Below are 21,844 nucleotides of genomic sequence, written 5' to 3'. Positions count from 1 at the left end.
TAACAGATTAAGTATTTTTATTTATCTTTTTTTAAACAATATTGAACAGGATATGCAACCTCAGTTGAGTACACTGCGGTAAACAAACTTGGCTCGAGTTGTCTGACTGTGGGCAAAGCAACATACTAACAAACAACATCCAGTTGATGTAAAGGATGCAAAGTGTGTCTTTGTACATCGTTATACTGAGAATTTTGTACAGCTTGAATAATTGTGTCCACATATTAATGCTGAGATAAAGAATAAAAAAAACCCTCTAGCAAAAAGCTTAACAAATAGTACTGAAAATGTATTACAAAAAAACTCATTAATGTTCATATGGTTGACATGCTTCATTTGGCAGTGATAGTTATATGAAGCCACAGGATCTGGTGAGCATGAGTGGCATGTTTTGGGTTAAGACAGATAAGACAATTCAAGGCATGTCACTGGTTCACCCAAGCAAAGCTGTAGGGGACATTTAGATAGGACAAACATATCCTGAAAGCAGGATACTCACAGCATTTATTTGGCTTTTATAGAAGATTAAATAGTCAAAGTTAACAAAAAATGCACTTGGCAGTTATGTAAATATTACCACGACTTAAAAATAGAAAACTGCAGCATGCAAAAGAAAACTCTTCATACCTGTACAGCATTCAGAGTCGCAACTGCATCAACACAGATCCCATAATTACTATTCTTCTTAAAAATTCCTCAAAGACTGCATTAAAAGTCAGCCATAATTTAATGACCTTGGTAATCGTCAAACCCTTCAGTACAAGTTCCAGCTTTTTGGTCAAAAATATAATCCAGACACTATCATGACACTCCCAGAGCGACTGTGTATATCTACAGATATTGGTTTTGGTATAATTATTTTCAGTATGAATCGTACCCACAGTTACAGGACGCGGGATGGTGGCATAGAGAAAACAGACCCACCAATAATACAATAAACATTTAACTCACAAAATTGACATTAATTTGCTATGTACTTCTGCCTTCGGGAAAAAAAAATATATATCTCAGAGCATCTTCAGTAGTTACAAATCTACTACAGAAAAGATTGCCTCAAGTATAGCTGGACAACTTGAACATTGAAGGAGGTCATCATTTTCCAGGTGGATATAGTGATATTTTTAGGCAGCGATGTTACCTAAAAATAATCTAAAAGACATGATAATGTGCTGCTAAATCAGTTTGAGAGGAAAAAAACTTTCAAGAATATTCGCTTCAAATGCCATTTTGTTTTTGCTGGTCTGTTCATAAACACAGATGCAAAAACACACAAACAGGCAGCCTTTTGGTAACCCTGATGCTCCCTTGAGTGCAATGCCATGTTTTGGGGGACTGTACAAGTTTGTGGTCCTGCTCTCAAACTCATTTAATACTTCTCTTCTCCATATCTCACTGTGGTGGTCGTGCCAGAGGAACGGTGAAGAGTGGAGAACGGGTTCTGGCAGGGTGGGGTAAGTTCTAGGATTTGTCGGAGCTGTTTGGTCGCTGCTTCCCATCCAAGTTCTCCATTAGTAAAGTCGTTTCTCATAACTGTGGAGACAATAGTTTTACAGTGTGAAACGCATTCTACAGTAGCGTCAACATAAAAATAATATTGAGCACTGGCGCCCTCTAGTGACTTACGAGTGAAGTCCATGTACGCCACCCTCCACCTGAGCAGACATGGTTCGCTTCTCGAACTTCAGCTCTCCGGAATACATCATGGACCTGAATGTGCACACAAAAACAGTGTAGGAATGTTTATAGTGCTTCGCACAAACCAAACGTAATAAAACACAGACACATACTTACCGAAGCACAGAGAGGCTTTTTGCACCAATGTCTTGGCATCCATGTTGGATTCCAGCGATGAGGTATGGGGCAAATTTATGGATGGAGCCCTTGTCCTGCACTGAGCCCGACACTCCTTGAGCCACCTTCACCTTATCACCCTCGCTGAACAAAGTCATGTGATGATAATATATCATTATATACTGCATACTAAGTCACATATTATTTTATTGAGGGTATTGCTGAATAATTACATGAACACTTCCGCATACCTGAAGTAGCGTTTCTGGCTGCTGGTGTTTTTCTCCATAGCATCTAGTGAGCCCATGCCTCTGTATTTCTTCAGTCGCACCCCGTCAGAAAAGAAATACTCGCCTGGGGCTTCCGTAGTAGCGGCCAGGAGAGATCCCATCATCACTGCAGAGAGAGAGAGAGAGAGAGAATGCAGTTGTTTCATGTAAACAGACATATTTATTTCATGCTCAAAATGTTAAAAAAGTGATTTGTTACAACAATTACCTGTCGATGCCCCCAGGGACAGTGCCTTCACCACATGGCCGACTGTCTGGATGCCCCCATCTGCAATGACCGGAACCCCAAACCGACGAGCGTACTCTGCCACCTTATACACGGAGGTGCCCTGAGGTCTTCCACATGCCATGACTACAGGAATCAGAAATGGACACACGTCAGGCTTTATGATTGGCTAACGTGTGAGTGGAATGGTGCAACATATAACAGTGAGCATATAACTGTATATTGCAATGTGAAATACAGGGATGCAAACTTATGCGAAAATATCCATTTTTAATGTGATCTGTGTAGATACAATTAGTGCTTAAAATGACAAGCAGCTCATGATTTTGTGTTTTCAGGGAGCTGCCGTTAATGGCATAGTTACTTCCAGAATTAAAATTTACAGATAATGTACTCACCCCTTGTCATCCAAGATGTTCATGTCTTTCTTTCTTTCTTTCTTCAGTCGTAAAGAAATTATGTTTTTTGAGCAAAACATTTTAGGACATTTTCTCCATATAGTGGACTTCTATGGTGCCCCAAAGCTGAACTTCCAAAATGCAGTTTAAATGCGGCTTCAAACAATCCCACATGTGGTTGTAAACGATCCCAGCCGAGGATGGAAGGGTCTTATGTTGAGCAAAACAATTGTCTTTGTTTTTTTATTTACAGTTTAAATGCTTTTTAACCTCAAACACTCGTCTTGTCTTGTTGTGCCTGAACTCTGTTTTTTCCGGTTCAAGACAGTTAGTATGTCGAAAAACTCCCATCTTATTTACTCCCTCAACTTCAAAAATCATTTCAAAATCATCCTACATCGCTGTAGAAGTACCTACCCAGTGTTTGGAAAGTGAACATGCAAAGAAGATCAAACTCCCTTAACAAAAAAAGGTAAAACAGCAATGTAGGACGATTTTTAAGTTGAGGAAGAAAATGAGATGGGAGTTTTTCTACACCTAACTGTCTTGAACCGGAAAAAAACAGTTTGGGCAGAGCAAGACATGACGAGCATTTGAGGTTAAAAAGTATATAAATTGTAATAACCGATGGTTTCATTAGATAAGACCCTTCTTCTTCGGCTGGGATCATTTACAACTGCATTTGGGATTGTTTGAAGCCGCATTTAAACTGCATTTTGGAAATTCAAACTCGAGGCACCATAGAAGTCCACTTTTTGAGAAAAATCCTGAAATGTTTTCCCCAAAAAACATAATTTCTTTACGACTGAAGAAAGAAAGACATGAACATCTTGGATGACAAGGGGGTGAGTACATTATCTGTACATTTTTGTACATGATTCTGGAACAACATGAGGGTGACTAATTAATGACAGAATTTTCATTTTTGGGTAAACTGTCCCTCCACATGAATTCTGCAAGCGCTAAGAGTGTGAGATTGAGTCCCAACCTTCTTGTGTGATGCAGATAGAACCACAGCCCATTCCCACTCTCAAGGCATCCACCCCTGCGTCTATCAGGTTCTTTGCTTGAGCAGCTGTAACCACTAGAGAGACAAAGACTCAGGTTAGAGAGAACAACTCTGAAGTATTTGGTCATGATAGTATTTTAATCTGATATTTACCATTTCCTCCCACAACCTGCAGTTCTGGGTACTTCTGCTTGATGTAATGGATCATGTTAATCTGGTATACGGAATTGCCTTGTGACGAATCCTGAAAAACATAAAAAATTATGCTCAATATCTTACCCTTACCTTACACTTCACCTTTAATAGAAAGACCAAAATAGTCTATGACAGTTTTGGCTGTAGGCCTACATGAAACTGATCTTGGAGATAAGCTTCCTCAAGCAACAGACAGCACCTGCTTTTGTTCCAATGTTCAAAATCAGTGATTGAAAGATTGACATTTCTTTCAGAACAACCTGACTTACCAAAACCACTACATCCACCCCAGACTGCGTGAGCAGGTCTAGACGGTATTTGTCGTCTTCACGGGTGCCGATGGCAGCGCCACATAGCAGCTGTTTGCGGGAGTCTTTGGAGGCCAGGGGATAGTCCCTGTTCTTCTTCAGGTCTGTGCGGGCTATTATGGCCACCAGTTCATCCTTGTCATTCACGATGGGCAGTTTACCTGTTGAGTAAATGAATATAACTCAAATTGTTAAACACTGTATTTTACAGTGTTAAAATGGCTGTGATGGTAAAATTGCTCTGTAGTGTGTGTTTTTGTGATTTTACCTTTTTTGCTGCGTTGTAGGATGTCATTGGCCTCTTTTAGTGTGACGCCAGCGGGAGCGACTACAAGATCCTCTCTTTTAGTCATGGCCTGGAAAACAGATGAACAGCCATAAGAGTACATATTATAATATGTTATATTACAGTTTGGGGTCAGTACATTAGTGCCTTGCATTTTTTTCACAATTTGTTTTGTTGCAGCATTATGTTAAGCTGCTTTAAATTAGTTTTTCCTCACATCAATTTACACATCATACACCATAATAATGACAAAGCAAAACCCAGATTTGCAAATTTTACAGATTTATTAAAAATAAAACACTGAAATAAGTACATTGCATAAGTATTCATACCCTGCATTTGGCAATTATCTGCCATTCTTTGCCTCACCTTGTCACCTCTCAAGCTCTGTCAGCTTGGATGGGGGCTGGCAGACATTTTCTAGAGTCCTAGTTGTTCCAATCGTCTTCAATTATGGATAATGCTTCTGTGAACCTTCAATGCAGCAGATTTTTTTCTGAACTCTTCCCTAGATCATTGCCTTAACGCAAGTCTGTCACTGAGCTCTACAGGCAGTTATCTTGACCTCAGGACTTGGTTTTTGCTCTGATATGCATTTTCAGCTGTTAGACCTTTTCTGAGAGGTGTGTGCCTTTCTAAATCATACTCATTCAAATGAATTTGCCACAGTTTAACTCCACTCGAAGTGTAGTAACATCTAGAAGCAATATGAATGCTCCTGAGCTAAATTTCGAGTGTCCCAGAAAAGGGTATGAATACTTGTGAAACGGGATCTTTTTTAGTTTTTCATTTTTGATAAATTTGCACAAATGTTAAAAACCTATTTTTTGCTTTGCCATTATGGAGTAGGGAGTGTAGATTTATGTGGGAAAAAGTCATTTAAAGTAGTTTAACATAAGGCAGCAACATAACAAAATGTGAAAAAAAAATTAAGGGGTATGAATAATTTCGCAAGGCCCTGTATGTATATTTATATGTTAAACTACTTTAAATTACTTTTTTTTCCCCACATCAATCTACACTCCCTACTCCAGCAAGGATGAATCAAATTGATCAAAAGGGACAGTATTTATAATGTAAAAGATTTATATTTCAAATAAATGCTTTGTCTGAACTTTCTATTAAGCAAAAAAAAATTCTGAAAATGTTTCAGTTTTCTCAAAAATATAAAAAAAAGTGACACTGAAGACTGGAGAAATCCAGCTTTGGCATCACAGAAATGAATTACACTTTAAAATGTATTGAAATAGAAAAATGTTATTATAAATTGCAGATCCCAGTATTACTGATTTACTCTACCTTTTGTATCATAGCAGTATACAAGATGCGTTTTAAAAAGATAAAACTTTCTGACCACAAACTTTTGAACAATAGTGTAGATGCGCCAGATCACACAAGCAGTCTTACCTCCTCTAGGGGTTTGTTATTATCTTTCTCAGACAGGAAATCGATGTCCCGAGACGTGACGATGCCGACCAGTTTGCTGCCCATCTTGCCGGTCTCAGTTATTGGGATTCCAGAGAATCCGTGTCGAACTTTAGCTTCAAGTACATCACCTACGGTATGACGAGGACTCAGGACCACTGGATCAGTGATGAAACCTTGTTCGAACCTCTGCAGGCACATACACAGAGACGTTGACATCAAATATTAACAGGTACAAACACACACACACAAACACAGAAGACCTTACATTAAATATTTATGAAGGGTGACGCAGTCTTACCTTTACTTTGCGCACCTCGTTGGCCTGAAACTCTGGTGTGCAGTTATGGTGAATAATGCCAATTCCTCCCATCAGCTGAGCAACAAGTCAGAAATATTTAAATTAAAGATTGAGATATTCAGACTAATAAAAAAAAAAAGGATTTAAAAGGTACTCACTGCCATTGCAATGGCCATTGAGGATTCGGTAACAGTATCCATAGGAGAGGAAATCAGTGGGGTCTTCAGTGTGATCTTTTTGGTCAATGCTGAGGTCAGGTCCTACATGAAATATCAAAGAAATGATTGAAAATGATTTGTGTTAATAAAACAATTATGATCTCTTACTTACATTAATGACTTTATTTGTGACCCTGGACCACAAAACCAGTCATAAGGGTCCTTTTTTATTGAGATTTTTACATCTGAAAACTGCATAAACAGCTTTCCATTGATGTATGATTTGCTAGGATATGACAATATTTGGCTGAGATGCAACCATTTGAAAATCGAGAATCTGAAGGTGCAAAAAAATCTAAATATTGAGAAATTCACCCTTAAAGTTGTCAAAAGTTCTTAGCAATGCATATTACTGATCACAAATTAAGTTTTGATATATTTACGGTAAGAAATTTACAAAGTATCTTCATGGAACATGATCTTGACTTAATGTCCTAATGATGAATAAAAGAAAAATCAATAATTTTGACCTATACAATGTATTGTTGGCTATTGCTACAAATTTATACCTGAGCTCCTAATGACTGGGTTTGTGGTCCAGAGTCACATTTTGACTATGTAGTTCCATGTCTGGCCAATAGAGGCAGAAGAGCATCGATAACTGCTATCCTATCATATCAACAGGAAAATTATGCCTGGTGATATCTACATTTTTGTTTAATACAAATTATGATTAAAAACACTACTGTTCGAGGGTTTGAAGGCAAGTAAGATTTCTTGAAAGAAATAAGAAATAATTTTTTATTCAGCAAAAACACTTTCAATTGATCCAAAGTGACAGTAAAGACATGAATAATGTAACATAATAATGTTTATAATGTTATTTTAAATAAAAACAGCACATCAGCATATTAAAATTATTTCTGGAGGATCATGTGACACTGAAAACGAGAGTAATGCCTGCTGAAATTTCAGCTTTGCCAAAACAGAAATAACATTTTTAATTACAATTAAAAGTGTATAAAATAGAAAAAAGCTATTTTAAATTAAATGAATTTAATTTAAATTAAAATATTTCACAACATTACTGTTTATTTTTGACAAAAGGAAAAACTTTTAAACAATAAGGTCAAAGAACTTAAAGAACTAATTCAAAAGAATACCACATATACTGTTGTTTTTAAAGAAGTCTCTTCTGCTCACCAAGCCTGCAGTTATTTGATCCAAAGTACAGCAAAAACAGTAATGTTTTGCAATATTTTTACTATTTAAAGTAACTGCTCTCTATTTGAATATATTTCAAAATGTAATTTATTCCTGTGATCGAAGCCAAATTTCCAGCATCATTACTCCAGTCTTCAGTGTCACATGATCCTCCAGAAATCATTCTAATATGCTGATTTGCCCTTTAATAAAAATAAATATGATTATTATTATCAATATTTAAAACAGTTGAGTACTTTAGTTTTTCAGGATTCTTTGATGAATAGAAACAGCAAAAGATCAGCATTTATTTGAAATAAAAAGCTTTGGTAACATTACATACTATACCATTCATAAGTTTGGAGTCAAAAGTTTTTTAGGGGGGGGAGAAATTATAGAAATTAATACTTTTATTTAGCAAGGATGCTTTAAATTGATCAAAAGTGATGATAAAGACAATTATAATGTTACAAAAGATTTCAGATAAATGCTGTTCTTCTGAGCTTTATATTTATCAAAGAAACCTGCAAAAAATCCAACAGTAATGATGCTAAAAATTCAGCTTTGAAATCACAGAATAAATTCATATTCAAATAGAAAACAGTTAAATTAAAATGTAAAAATGTTTCAAAATTTTACTGTTTTTGCTGAACTTTGGATCAAATAATTGCAGGATTGATGTGCAGAAGAGACTTCTTCAAAAAACATCAAAAACCTCCAAACTTTTGACTTGTGGTGTATATGCCTGCACGTGGGTAAAAGTGCATGTAAATCATATACATGATAAAAAAAAAATAGGTGGGTGGAAGTGGTTAAGATGGGGTGAAAGCAAAGGCCGTGACCTTCATTTGTACACCAGAGCTGAGAAGTGTTTCTCTAACACAGATAAGCTCGCAAACATTCCCTTCGCAACCTTCACCTTGTCGGTATTAACAGCCTAAGTTCCCAAAATACACTTTTGCATTCACACAGTGAGGAAGAGTGTGCTCATGGGAAAATGGACACCATAGTGGGAAATTTCCCAAATCTATGGTTTAGTGAAGGCCAGCTCGTGAAGTCTCAGGGAAAAGTCAGGCGCAGACATTAAAGCTGTTTTTAAATCAGCCCACACAAACCCAAACAGGAGTTTCGGTTTCACTATTGGTCACACCAGCAGTTGCTTTGTATTTCGAGCTTCGACCTCATTTAATTCATTATTATACTCAATACTGGGATATTAAAGGCCTACTGTGTGCCAAAGGCAATACAAAGAAAAAAGAAAACAAAAGATAGTACAGCAGAATGTCCAAAGTTCGTTAAATTTTAATGTGTGCAGATGGATTATGGATTATTGTATTCACAAATAGAACACAATTCAAATTAAGGGGAGAAAAAGCAGCTGGTTTGCGAGTAATTTGATGCAAATTTAAATCTGCTGAATCTAGTCATATAGAAGGCCACAAAAAGTGAAGTGCTACTTTTTTGGACAATTAGGGAAAATCCTTGTGGTCACATGGAAAATGTGTGATACTAAATATTAATAATTAAAACACATTACCACAATGATAAAATACATACTTTAACAGACTGTCGATTTTAAAACTTATCCATTTATTTATGGATTTAAAAATAAGCACTTTAATATTAAGTTACATTATTAAAGAGTTAGATCTCTTTCAGAAAATTTACTAACCATGTTATCCAAGAGGTTCATGTCTTTCTTTCTTAAGTCAAAAAGATATTAAGTTTTTCGAGGGAAAACATTCCAGGATTTTTCTTTTATGATTCCCTACGGCTTGAATGTCCGAACTGCAGTTTCAATCCAGCTTTAAAGGGCTCTAAAGGCCCAGCCAAGGAATAAAGGTATAAAAAAAATAATATTTATATATTTTTTAACCACAAGTCGCTCGTCTTTGCGACTGAAGAAAGAAAGACATGAATATCCAGGATGACAAGGGCGTGAGTAAATAATCAGGACATTTTTATTCTGAAAGTAAATGTTTACTTTAAAGAAAAGAAAATAGTAAAACATATCAATGATTTGTCTTTTCTATTAACAAAAAAAAAAAAAATCTAGAGAAGATGTGTTGTGATGATTAAGAAAAGGAAAGTGCAATAAAGCCAGTGAGCAATGACACAAATGAGACAGCCATTTAGCTAAAAATAGTGAGTGCAGATAAAACACAGACGGTTTGGTTAAACGAACACATCATTATGAAAACAAACTGAATGAATGGATGAAAATGTGGAGGACACAGGCCAGACCACTCACCACTTCATCTGAGGTGAAGTCAATGAAGCCAGGCAAGATCAGGAAGTCACTGTGAATGAGACACAGAAAGAGAAAATAATTAGTAACCAGAATTAAATCATATACATTCTCCTCCAAGAGAAACACATACTACCTTTTTTTTTTAATTTTCTCATTTTAAAGTGTATTTTATTCCTGTAAATGAAAAAGCTGGATTTTCAGCATCACTACTCCATTCTTCAGTGTCACATGATCCTTCAGAAATCATATTAATATGCTGATTTGCTGCCTATTTTTGCGGAAGTGATACTTTTAGAAATCTTGGATAAATTGCTGAATGGGAGATCTAGAAATCTACCTCCTAAAGGTTCATTTCATCAACTTTTAGCTTTTTAAATAGCCCCAAAGCTTACAGACATGAGCAGAAAGTTGCAAAACTTCCGTTTTATTTTGAAGGGAGAGCAGTATGTGCCTGTGGTAGTTATGTTTTAGATAAACATTCAAGCATAATGAAAACCTGACACTGTCTGCAAGATTTATGACACCTTAATTCCTGAGGGGCTCTAAATTAAGTGTGGTTTTTGAGGTGAGCTTGAGGAACGTCTGAGGCCCAAGCATACTCTGACTTGTCTTCATTTTGTCTTTACCGGCCTACTGAAATGCTGCTGACTTAAATACTAGCAAGCACGAGAGAAAAAAGCTCCTCAAACAGACGAAAGGTAACTTCTTGACAGATGAGTGCCAAAGCCCAGATGGATTTTGAATAGTGTAAAAATAAAGACAGAGGCAAATTGAAGGACGTAAACATATTTTCTCCTCTTGTGGTGGTCTAAAAAAGCAGTCTGTTAGGTTGGAACAGGGCGGGGTTCTTCTGCGCCAGTATGTGCTGACCACACGCTCCAAAACGTCAACAACACTGGGTGTGAACATCAGGAAAAGCCAAAATAAATGAGGCTAAAACAGACAGTTGTCCTGATTAAATGTGCTAGAGTCTGGATCCTTCGTTGTACAAATCCAAGAATTGTTTCGACTGCCTGGAATATTGCAGGAAAACAATATTTGTCACACCGTGTCCTAGAAGTGAAGTGCCATCAAGCAATAAAAGCTCTTATCCATGTTAATCTGATTATTTGGACATTAGTGGACATGTTTTCCAGTCATTTGGTTTGCATTTGTTGTGTAGTGCTGGGTAGCTCCGCCTATGGGATGCTATGGCCACGCCCACAATGAAATGGATTGGTTCGGAATTTCGCTCTGCATAAATTTATGCTAACCATCAGATATGTTCTGAATGATTGTGATCAAGTAGTGTTGCTTTGTTACTTTGTGTTTACAGATATACAGATAATTAACCCAAAAATGAAAATTCTGTCATTAATTCTTCCCCCTCATTTCGTTCCAAACCTGTAAAACCTTTGTTCATCTTCAGAACACGAATTAAGATATTTTTGTTGAAATCCAGCTTTCGTACCCTGCATAGACAGCAATGCAACTGACACATTCAAGGCCCAGAAAGGTAGTACGGACATTGTAAGAATAGTCCATGTGACATCAGTGGTTCAACCATAATTTTATGAAGCTTTGAGAACTTTTTGTGTGCAAAGAAAACAAAAATAGCGACTTTATTCAACTGTTTTTCTCTTCCGTGTATTCTCGTAGCTCCATAAAATTGCGGTTTCATTTGCTTTGGTGTTTATGCAAGGTCAGAAAGTGCTTGGATTTCCTCACACACATCTTAATTTGTGTCTTAAGGGTTTGGAACGATATGAGGGTGAGTCATTTTCATTTTTGGGTGAACTATCCCTTAAAATGTACATATTAGAATCTACGATAATCAGTAAGTCAACTCACTGCTGAATTTCAGCTCTGCAGTCTCTGGTGGAACAACAAGTCTCAGTTTTTAAATGACTCAGACTGTAAACTTCACTAGGCTCAAAGACAGTACAGACTGAAACCCAGACTACCTCCAAATATGCAGACGGACACGGTGCCAAATATCACCAGACTTGCTGACTACAGCTTTATACCAACCCACTCTGAACAAATCCAGGTAACATAGTCATCCACTGAACACTGGATTTACAAATGTTGTTTTTAATTGAATTCTATACTGTTGCCTAAATGTCCAGTTATCCACCCTTTTCTTGACGTAAGAGCGTTTTGTAAATTTAATGGGTCTGGCTTCTGGTGTCATTTACTTCCAGCTATTTTTAGCTGTACAAAACGGCTCATTTTGCTACTTGATATTGCAAATTGGTGTGTCTTATCATATTTTAATGTATTATCCTAATTATGAGCACACTGGTTTGTAGTGCAAACAGTTTTACCATTAACTGCACGTTGCTATTCTTCTTGTTATTTTCCTATAGCGGATAGCAGTTGTTCTGACTAAAGTGGTTCCACAATCCAAATTCAGTTTGAGTGCAGTATCTCATCATCATCAATATCATTGTATTCTCAAGCAAGAATCGATGAACAACAGGAGGCAGACATGTTAGCCAATGGATGGAAATGTACGGTTTTTAGCTTGCAAGATGGGTTGATTTATAAATATTTTTTATCATCAAAATAAACCAATAGGAAATAACAGCTCCATCCTTGTCAACTTAAATTCAACAATGGGTTCAATTACTTTTCAGTTACACTCTTAAAAATAAAGGTTCTTTATTTGCATCGATGGTTCTGTGAAGCTGGAACCTTTCAAATGCTAAAAAGGTTCTTTATAGTTGGAAATGGTGTTTTGTAATTTTAAAATATTCACTGAAAGGTTCTTTGGGGAACCAAAAATAGTTCTTCAGAGGCATCACTGCAAAAACACCCTTTTGGAAAATGTGTTTTTAAGATAATATTTGATTTCAAGAAATGAATTCAACAAATTAAAGGATAACTGTTGCCAAAATGCAACCTGGGCTGTTTTTTTTACTGTAAACGAGACAAACTTATATCTAAAAGCATAATTACGACAAACAAGCTGTTTTTGAGATTGACCGTGATTTAGTTTTGTGGTCAATGGCCGGTGAATGGGAGTGCTAGGGGCATACATTTGAGCGCATCAAAATCAATATTTTTACAACACTAAGAAGGCTCGACACACCATGACACTTTGCTCGAAGTATCGCCTGGGTCTCTACACATGAACTCGAGCATTGAGAACATTGTGTACACAGAGTTTACTAAAAAGAAAGGTTTTGAACAACTCACTTTCACTGTTTGAGTTTCCGCTCGCGGCCGTCTTGCCAGTCAAGAGGTGTCGATCTCCGAATGCGAGGATGGATAGCTCCTAAAGCATATTTCCATATAAATACACGGCTAATTCGTTGTTTTGTCGCAAGTGAAAAACAATATTAAACTTCTAGTTGTAAAAAGAGCCTCATATAAGCCTAATATTTCGTCCTATGGAGTCCAATCATTCGCATTCGGAGATCAACACTTCTTGACTGGCAAGATGGCTGCGAGTGGAAACTCAAACAGTGAAAGTGAGTTGTTCAAAACCTTTCTTTTTAGTAAACTCTGTGTACACAAACAATGTTCTCAATGCTCGAGTTCATGTGTAGAGACCCAGGCGATACTTTGAGCAAAGTTTCATGGTGTGTCGAACCTTCTTAGTGTTGTAAAAATATTGATTTTGATGCGCTCAAATGTATGCCCCTAGTATTCCCATTCACCGGCCACTGACCACAAAACTAAATCACGGTCAATCTCAAAAATGGCTTGTTTGTCGTAATTATGCTTTTAGATATAAGTTTGTCTCGTTTACAGTAAAAAAAAAAACAGCCCAGGTTGCATTTTGGCAACAGTTATCCTTTAAGCAAATGTAATTTCAGATCATTTACTTTCCCTTGCGTCGTTCCAAACCTGTATGACTTTCTTTCTTCTTGGGAACACTGGAATATATTTTAAGAAATGTCTTTGTGTTTTCTGCCTATACAGTAGATATCAATGGTAACCAAACTCTTTGGTTACTAACATTCCTCAAAACATCGTCTTTTGTGTTCTACAGGAGACAGAAAGTCATACAGCTTTGGAACAAAATGACAGAAAATTGACATTTGTGAATGAACTATTCCTGTAACAAAACCCCAAAAGGTATGAAATAGGTTTTTAAATCAGATTTGATACCGATCTAAATGTTGCCAGCTGCAACATTTTAATGTAGTTTTAATAAATAGCTCACTGAACAGATAAATTCCAGATTATTTGCATTTTAAAGTAAAAAAGTTTTTTAAAGTAAAAAAGAAAAGAAAAAAACACTGGCATGGCCTCTTGAGTCAGCTAATGTTATAAATGGAGGAATGTGCTTGAATAATTCTGGAGACAAAGATTATTTTATCAGAGAGATAAGAGATTTCTTTCTAAAACATACAAGCCTGCAAAGTAACAGTGGTGAGACATCTCACATCATTACAACAGATATGAGCCATACAAAGAAAAACTGTTCAAATACAGCCAAGCATGCGTTACACAAATCAATTTAACACATACATGCCGTGTAAGATTTATGTTGGGTTTCAGACATAACGGTGTTTTCTCTATCCCTGTCTGTGTGTGTGTGTGTGTAGAAGGGCTCCTCCTCACATGACGCCAGCGTGAGGATAGTCATGCGGCCCAGAATGCATCCCTACACGCTTTTCATTACAGATAAGACAGTTATACGGCTGGACCTTTTACCTTGTAATCTCAATCGGCTACATTGTTCTTGAACTCACCGTGTCCTAATGTCACCCATCAGAACATGACCCTTTACAGTCTACCATTACAATGCATTATGGGTAGAAAGAAAAAAGACGTTTGTATGAATAGGCAAACATGACGCACTTAACTTTACACATTAACTGTAAACAATTACTCTCCCTCATGACATTCTAAACCTGTATGACTTACAGGTGAGGTCAAAAGTTTACATCCCCCTTTCAGAATCAGTAAAATGTTAATTATTTGACCAAAATAAGAGGGATCATACAAAATTCATGTTTTTGTTTATTTAGCACTGACCTGAATAAGATATTTCACATAAAAGAGGTTTACATATAGTCCATAATATGGTCTAACACTAAAATATAGTTCAAAAGTTTACGTCCCCTTGATTCTTAATACAGTTTTACAATTATTTAGTCAATCATTCTTAACTGAATGATCCACAGCTTTTTTTGTTTAGTGGTAGTTGTTTATGAGTCTCTTGTTTGTCCTAAACAGTTAAACTGCCTGCTGTTCTTCAGAAAAATCCTTCTGGTCCCACAAATTCTTTGGTTTTTCAGCATTTTTGTGTATTTGAACCCTTTCCGACAACGACTGTATGTTTTTGAGATCCATCTTTTCACACTGAGGACAACTAAGGGACTCATATGCAACTATTACAGAAGGTTCAAACACTCACTGATGCTCTAGAAGGAAAAACGATTCATTAAGAGTCTGGGGGTGAAAACTTTTGAACAGAATGGAGATGTGTATATTTTTCTTATTTTGCCTAAATGTCATATTTTAGCACTTTGTACTGCCCTTCAGAGGCTAAAGAAGGTAGTTACATGTTTCCCAGAAGACAAAATAAGTTAAATTTACTCTGATATTCAAATTGCTTCAATGCAAAACTACATTACTCATGATTCAGCACAGAAAGCCCCCTTATTTTGGTCAAATAATTAACATTTTGCACATTCTGAGAAGATGCAAACTTTTGACCTCAACTGTTCTTTTGTCTAATGTTGTTTGAACTCCCAGAACTACCTTCTTCTGTGTTTCAAAGAAGGAAGTAAGCCATACTGGTTTAAAATTACATGAGGAAGAATAAATAATGACAACTTTAATTTTTGACTTGAGCCTGTATAAATCAACCATGCAAATTACATACACATAAATATACCAGGCTAATGTATGTTAATACAACATATGGCATAGATTAGGGTTGAAACCCTGTTCCCCCACCAGCGATTGAAAGCAAAATCTTTTAATTATCTCCCAAGAGCAAGGACCCTAAATAGACCATCCAGACTGGATACAGCTGGAACATTTGCATCCATTATTGAGCTCAGAAGATGATGTCTTAATAAAGGGCCGTGTTACTCACTTGTAAGTCATACCGTCCCCCATAGAGCAAAGCTCATCCGCCGTAAGTCCGTCTCGGACAGACTGCTGTGCTGATCTGTAATGTGGATGCCCATTACATACACACAGAGTATCACTGCAGGGAGAGGAACCCAAAAAAAAGTACTTACTTGTAGGTGAGACCATCTCCAACTGAAAAGAGCTGCTGGGCAGATAGTCCATCATCAGGGATATAGCCCGTTCCTCCACTTATCAGATAGTCTGCCATGCTGGAAAGAGAAATACACAAACACAACCTGTAAATAGCACAGTTCTTTGAGCTAACCGGCCACTTTGCATTCAAGCAAAGTCCAACCATCTCTGTGTTTATTTTGGCATATATCGACCATCCACTATAAGTAAAATATCATTCATTTTCTCCATAGGGGAAATCATTTTTAACAATGACTTCAAGACATTATTAATCGATGGTAGATGCATTTGTTGAAGCCAACAGTTTGCAACTTAATTTTTAAATTATTTTTAACAGTGATGTTTGTATCTGTGTAGTTGTAGTTTTTATATGAAAAACTACATTACCCATAATTCTCCAAAGAAAGCTCCACCAATCAGATAAACAAAACAAACAATATTAGCAGTTGTTAACCAATATAATAATAACCTGAGGGCAACAGCAAGAGAAATGGCTTTTACACAATATTTACTCAAAATTCTCTTTAAAAAATAAAAGTTATCCATGGACTAGGCAAATGGTGTCCCATAATTCCACTGGAGGTCCACCTTTCTGCAAATTTCAGCTTTAACCCTGAACACACCTGAACTTGCTAATCAATCAAGATGTTTGAAATGACCACAAACCTCCAGAGAAATGTGTTGGAGGTAAACTCTTCAGGAAGGTGACCCTCATGAAGCAAGTTGGACACTTCTGGACAACCGGTAGTTTTTTGGAATCGTTTTAAGTTAAGTTAAGGCTATTAATAGATGTCTGCTTATATTTGGCCATTTTGTTTGATTGGGGTGCGTCTGTTTTATGGACGTAGTGACAATAAGGCTGTCACTGTTTTATAGAGTCTAGCTGATGCCAAAAACATTAAAATTGCTGACATTTGAGATTTTATTTGATTTTAATGTGGCTCCAGTGCCAATGCCACTGTTTTTATTGACTCTGTCTGAGGTCGATAATCTCAATGACCCAGTATCAGTTGATATGCTGTTGTTTTTAAATCTAAAGTACTCAATGCGTATGGTAACTTGATCACCCATGCGCCATTGTCTTTGTCATTGTCATTATGGCCAAATATCAGTAAATTTGTCGGTGTCTAAATATTAATGTAAATCAATTTTTCCCAGTACCTTTTTAAATCTTAGCACTTTCCCTTTCAGCTTTGGAAGAAATGGTAATGTTATTTACTTAAGAAAATATTTTATTTTAGTAAAAGGCACATTCAGAAGGCTGGCGTTAACAGGAAGCCACGCAGCAGGTTCTGTCTGTGTTTAACCACATGTCGCGACGCGTGGAATATACAACGTTGGAAACGAGGCGTTTAGTTTTCACGATATAAACACAGTCAATTGATAACCAAAACGCACGTTACACACGTCCTGGTGCTGCAATAACGTAACTATAACAGAGCTGTGACCTACTAACATTATTCCATCTGCAAGCGCGATATAAAAATAAACCAACAGATGTTGCCACATGCAAACAGACGGACGTAAACAGACAGGAATATTGTATTTGTGAATTCATGCAGCTTTAAATACAGTATTTAACGTTACAGACTCGCACTACTGGCCCGGTGACCTACATTATAAGTACATTAAAAAATATAAGTCAGGGAAACACTGAGTCTCTATCGAAAGCAAACACGCACCAGGTGAAGCTTTTCTTTGTTAGTATTCCTCTTGTAACATTACCAAAATAAGCACTTTAAAACAATATTTGAGTAAATATAAATTCAAACCTTTTTTTGTAAACGAGCACGCGTGTATCTGGAGCTGATGCGCGTCGGATCAGGGAAAACCCAGTTTACCGCTCTCTGTTGGAGAATATTATGTAAAACTGGTTAATTCATCTATACGCGCTGTTGTCCCGGTTTTCGGATCCTTCAAACGGTCTCGTTTGAATTCGGGTCTGGTGATGAATCTGGCTTTATGTAGAAAGCGAGGCAGACACAGAGAGGCCGCGTCATATCCTCAACAGCTCCACATCCACGTGGTGACGGCATGGTTAACTCTTTCATCACCGCCACATTAGTCTGTACGTTGATGTTCTATATTTAAATATCATGTATATTTATGGATCAGTGTCAAATAAGGATGCTGGAGACGTTAAAAAGCTGAAATCTTTTAAAAATGAACGTGCCAAGTAGGTTTTTGAAAGGAAATATTTGTATTCGTTCAATAGCCTCATATAGGTACGACTTTGGTTAGGCCACACTGACAAATAAAGCTGTCAAATGACTTTTTAATTACATTATTTTTGGCTTGAAGCATAAAAAAACTAAGCAGTTGAAAACCTATTAATCATAAATTTGTACATTTGTATCCTCCTTTATCTTCAACGCAGAAGTAATGAGTGAGATTTACAGTTTATTATCCGCTATAGGAAAATAAAGAGATGAATAACAACAGTTAATAACTGTAAAGCAGTTAATAAACACCCATTTGCAACATCAAGCAGCAAAACGAGCTGTTTTGTACAGCTAAAAATAGCTGGATGTGGATGAGACTGGAAGACAGACATAACATTTACAAATGTCTGTGCCCAATTTTTTTTTTTTTTTTTTTTTTTTTTTTTTTTGTAAGCTTAATAAATGACGACATTCTAAACTCCCTTCTCATGAGAAGTCATGAGTAGCCTATAATGACTCAATTGCATAATGTTGTAACCAGAGACAGGACACATGGTGGCTCTGGTAATTGTTTAGCACCGCTGCTAGATTTAAAAGTCAGTCATAACCAATTACCTGACGCCAATTGCTGAAGGATGACAGTGCTTAAGCAAATTGCAGACCCTCTCCATTGACTAGCCAGCACATGAAGGCACAATCTAATTTCGATCAAATCTGACTAGTATTTTAATACTCCGTATTTAGTATTTTAACTTAAGAAAATAACATAAAATACAGATGCAAGATGGTGTATTATCGCATTATAATGCAACTCGTGATCAAGTCTGGTGTGTTTTGCTTTGCATTCCAGTGATTGACATGTGTGGCCAGCCATAAAACAGCAATTTGTTCTTCAAATTTGTTTCCATGCCATTCAACTACTCAAATTTTGATCTCTTTCATTAAAGCAACCAAAAGCCTAATATTTTACTTGAAGTGAGACACCCCTGGGCAAAATCATCAGAGGCAATGGCAGTGTGAGCAGCTATCCCATGATTGCTCAGGGAGGTTTTTGACCATGGGAAGTACATGTGGGTTTTGTAGCATTTATTTATGTAAGTCAACTGTGTATAAAGGAAGTACAGACAGCAAGCAAGGCTCCATTTGCTAAGAATAGTAGCATGTGTGTGTGTGTGTCAGAGGCAACAGCCGTTAAAAGCCCTGACTGTTGTCTCCTCCCATCACAACAGAGAGGTGAAGCGGTTATATGTACCTCACGATATGTGGGTCAGTGGACATGTGGGTCAGAATATCCTTCTGCCCCGGCAGCTATTTCAGTAATTCTGACCCATTTGGACTTTGCCAGGACTTCACACTCCACTGCTTGGCTAGAGAAGACTTGATCTGCTATCCCCAGAATAGCTCTTTTAAAGGTCAACTTTTGTTGACCCTGCATCAGGTTTTAAGCTCTGCAATTACACAAGTCTATTTTAACCCCTAATCTTGACATTCTTGAAGATTAGAACAAGTCTTACATTCGATTATAGGATGACAAGAAGTTGAATGCATCTAAAAAAAGAAACGGGCTCAGAAGAATATAACATTTCCGTGACTTTGTGACCTTCGACTCACCTGTCTGGAAAACCTGCTTGTAAGCGTGTTGCAGTGTAGCGCTGAGCTGCAGACTCGTGTCCGCGCACATGAGCAACCCCTGGGAAGCCAATGAGACAAAATTCAGTGTTGTTCACCATCTCGTGGTTCATCTTTTGTTCTTGGAAGTCTTCTGGAAACTCATCCATCTCTGTCCTGTTTGAGGATACAGTCTGTGCACTGTTCATTTCCAAAACAAATCCAACCAGTCCAAGCCAGTCTTGTGGCTGAGTCTTGTGCAAATTCAAATGATAGTCTCCTGTTCAAACAACACAATTGTTGATCCAAGATTCAGATTCAAAAATGGAATGAAGTAAGTATATAACTACTACGACAAAAGTGATCTATCTGGCTGTAAATCCACAGTTAAAATGCAGTCTCATTTCTTCAGAATCCCGTGGTTGTTTGTGTTTGTTGAGGAGAGCGGTCAGTTTTGCTTTGAATGAGCTCATAGCCAGGGCGAGCGAGTTCCAAGGAACCGTGGATCCTTGCTTTACGCACCTGCTCACATGGAGACCAGGGTGTCACCGTGGAGATATTCCCACCTCTGAATCCCACTGTGTAAACGCTGGCATAATAGGAGGACCGGGAACGAGGGATTGACAAACTAGAGATAGTAAGAGAATGCTCAAGCCCGAGGGAGTTGCATACTGGGACAGTGAGGAGATAGAAAGGAGTGTTTTGCGCTCTCTCTCTCTCTCTCTCCTTGTGGCTTTAGCTGTGGTTCTGTCAAGAGCGCATGTCACTCACACAAAGAGGATTGGAGAATTAGACCTGGGGACCATTAAGACGAAAAGCACTTCAGTGACTCAGACTTTGTGTATAAATGTGTGCATAGAGCCGAGAACAGCTGGCATAGAAGCCATAAAACAAACAGACAAACAAGTCTGTTTGCCGAAACAATTGCCGAAACAAACTCGAGATGAAGCAACCAGAAAAACTTGATCAAAAAAACAAGCAAACAAAATATAACACAACCAGACAAAACAAACTTGATAAACAAATTAGATGAAATGAAGTAGAAAATACAAAACGCAAAACAGACAAAAACAAACATGGGGGAGAAATAAAGATAAAAACAGACAAATGAACACAATAAAAAATAGATAGACAAAACCATGCAAGCAAACAAATGAGAGAAAGAAAAGATTAAACAAACTAGGAATAAAAAACAAACTGGATCAAACAAACAATTATCATGTTCAATGTGGTTGCTAGGTGGTGTTTACTTACCCAAATTGAAATAACCCACCTCAAGTGTCTATGATATTCAGTCTATGTTCTTGTATTGCTTAGTCTCTGATGATTTTCGCCTCCAGTTGCTTAAAGGCAGTCCCAGGTATTAAGATTTGTACGGCTTTTTATAACGTAAATGATGTCTCTTACTGAAATATGTAGCAGAAAACCCATGAATGACTTGCGTTATTTAAAAAAAAAATCCAATCAGGGCGCCATTATGACTTGAAATGTAAGCTACTACTGGCGCTACCTGTTGCTATTTTTACAGCAGCAGAATTCAGAACACAACCCTGCTGAAAAAAACTGCTAAAACCAGCCTAGGCTGGTTGGCTGGTTTAAGCTGGTCAGCAGGCTGGTTTTAGAGGGGTTTTGGCCACTTTCCCAGCCTGGCCAGGCTGGTCTTAAGACCAGCAACCAGCCTAGGCTGGTTTATGTTTTTTTTTTTTTTTTTTTTTTTTTCAGCAGGGAACTCTCAATAAAATACTCATATGTTGACCACAGCTACTGAAAGACACCAAGCTTACACCAAATGTAGGACCATTGATTTTCCCACAAGGAGTCTAAATGCCCTGGATATTTGCGCTGAGAAACTCCTACAGTGGCTGTGGCATCATGATGAGTGTTGACATGTTTACACATAATATGGCATTGTATCAGTATTTTATTTTCCAAGTTGTGTTGTGGTAAAAATAGCAACGGGAGTAGTTAGCGGGAGTAGCTCATTGAGTGCAGCCATTTCACATCATTGAAATAATAGCGCCCT

At 37.3% G+C, this 21,844-nt stretch overlaps 1 protein-coding gene across 4 annotated transcripts; it reads right to left on the bottom strand.

Moving 5' to 3' along the window:
• Nucleotides 1–20,591, bottom strand: impdh1b (IMP (inosine 5'-monophosphate) dehydrogenase 1b). 4 transcript variants are annotated; one of them, XM_073838838.1, is made up of 16 exons: nt 19,825–20,591; nt 16,030–16,128; nt 15,882–15,956; nt 9,842–9,890; nt 6,388–6,489; nt 6,230–6,304; nt 5,911–6,117; nt 4,486–4,573; nt 4,179–4,378; nt 3,868–3,958; nt 3,694–3,789; nt 2,290–2,433; nt 2,043–2,187; nt 1,792–1,935; nt 1,624–1,707; nt 1–1,530 (listed from the first exon to the last, which is right to left on the bottom strand). In XM_073838838.1, exons 1-16 carry the CDS (start codon nt 20,028–20,030, stop codon nt 1,509–1,511), a joined length of 1,827 nt encoding a protein of 608 aa, XP_073694939.1. In that variant the 5' UTR covers nt 20,031–20,591; the 3' UTR covers nt 1–1,508. The 4 variants fall into 4 exon arrangements, with proteins under 4 accessions (XP_073694939.1, XP_073694941.1, XP_073694940.1 ...); XM_073838840.1 differs by lacking the exon at nt 19,825–20,591 and adding an exon at nt 17,824–18,057; XM_073838839.1 differs by lacking the exon at nt 15,882–15,956 and having other exon boundaries at nt 19,825–20,587.
• Between the last annotated feature and the right edge of the window lie 1,253 nt (nt 20,592–21,844).

This window comes from Garra rufa, chromosome 4 (assembly GCF_049309525.1).
Source record: "Garra rufa chromosome 4, GarRuf1.0, whole genome shotgun sequence".
NCBI lineage: Eukaryota > Metazoa > Chordata > Actinopteri > Cypriniformes > Cyprinidae > Garra > Garra rufa.
This window is presented reverse-complemented; position numbering and strand designations above follow the sequence as displayed.

Excerpts from the sequence above, each read along its gene's own strand:
- impdh1b (XM_073838838.1), bottom strand. The coding sequence starts at position 20,030 with ATGAACAGTGCACAGACTGTATCCTCAAACAGGACAGAGATGGATGAG. Across the intron at positions 6,305-6,387 it reads CAATGGCCATTGCAATGGCA|CTGATGGGAGGAATTGGCAT; the intron begins GTGAGTACCTTT and ends CTTGTTGCTCAG. Across the intron at positions 4,379-4,485 it reads CCTACAACGCAGCAAAAAAG|GTAAACTGCCCATCGTGAAT; the intron begins GTAAAATCACAA and ends TTTACTCAACAG.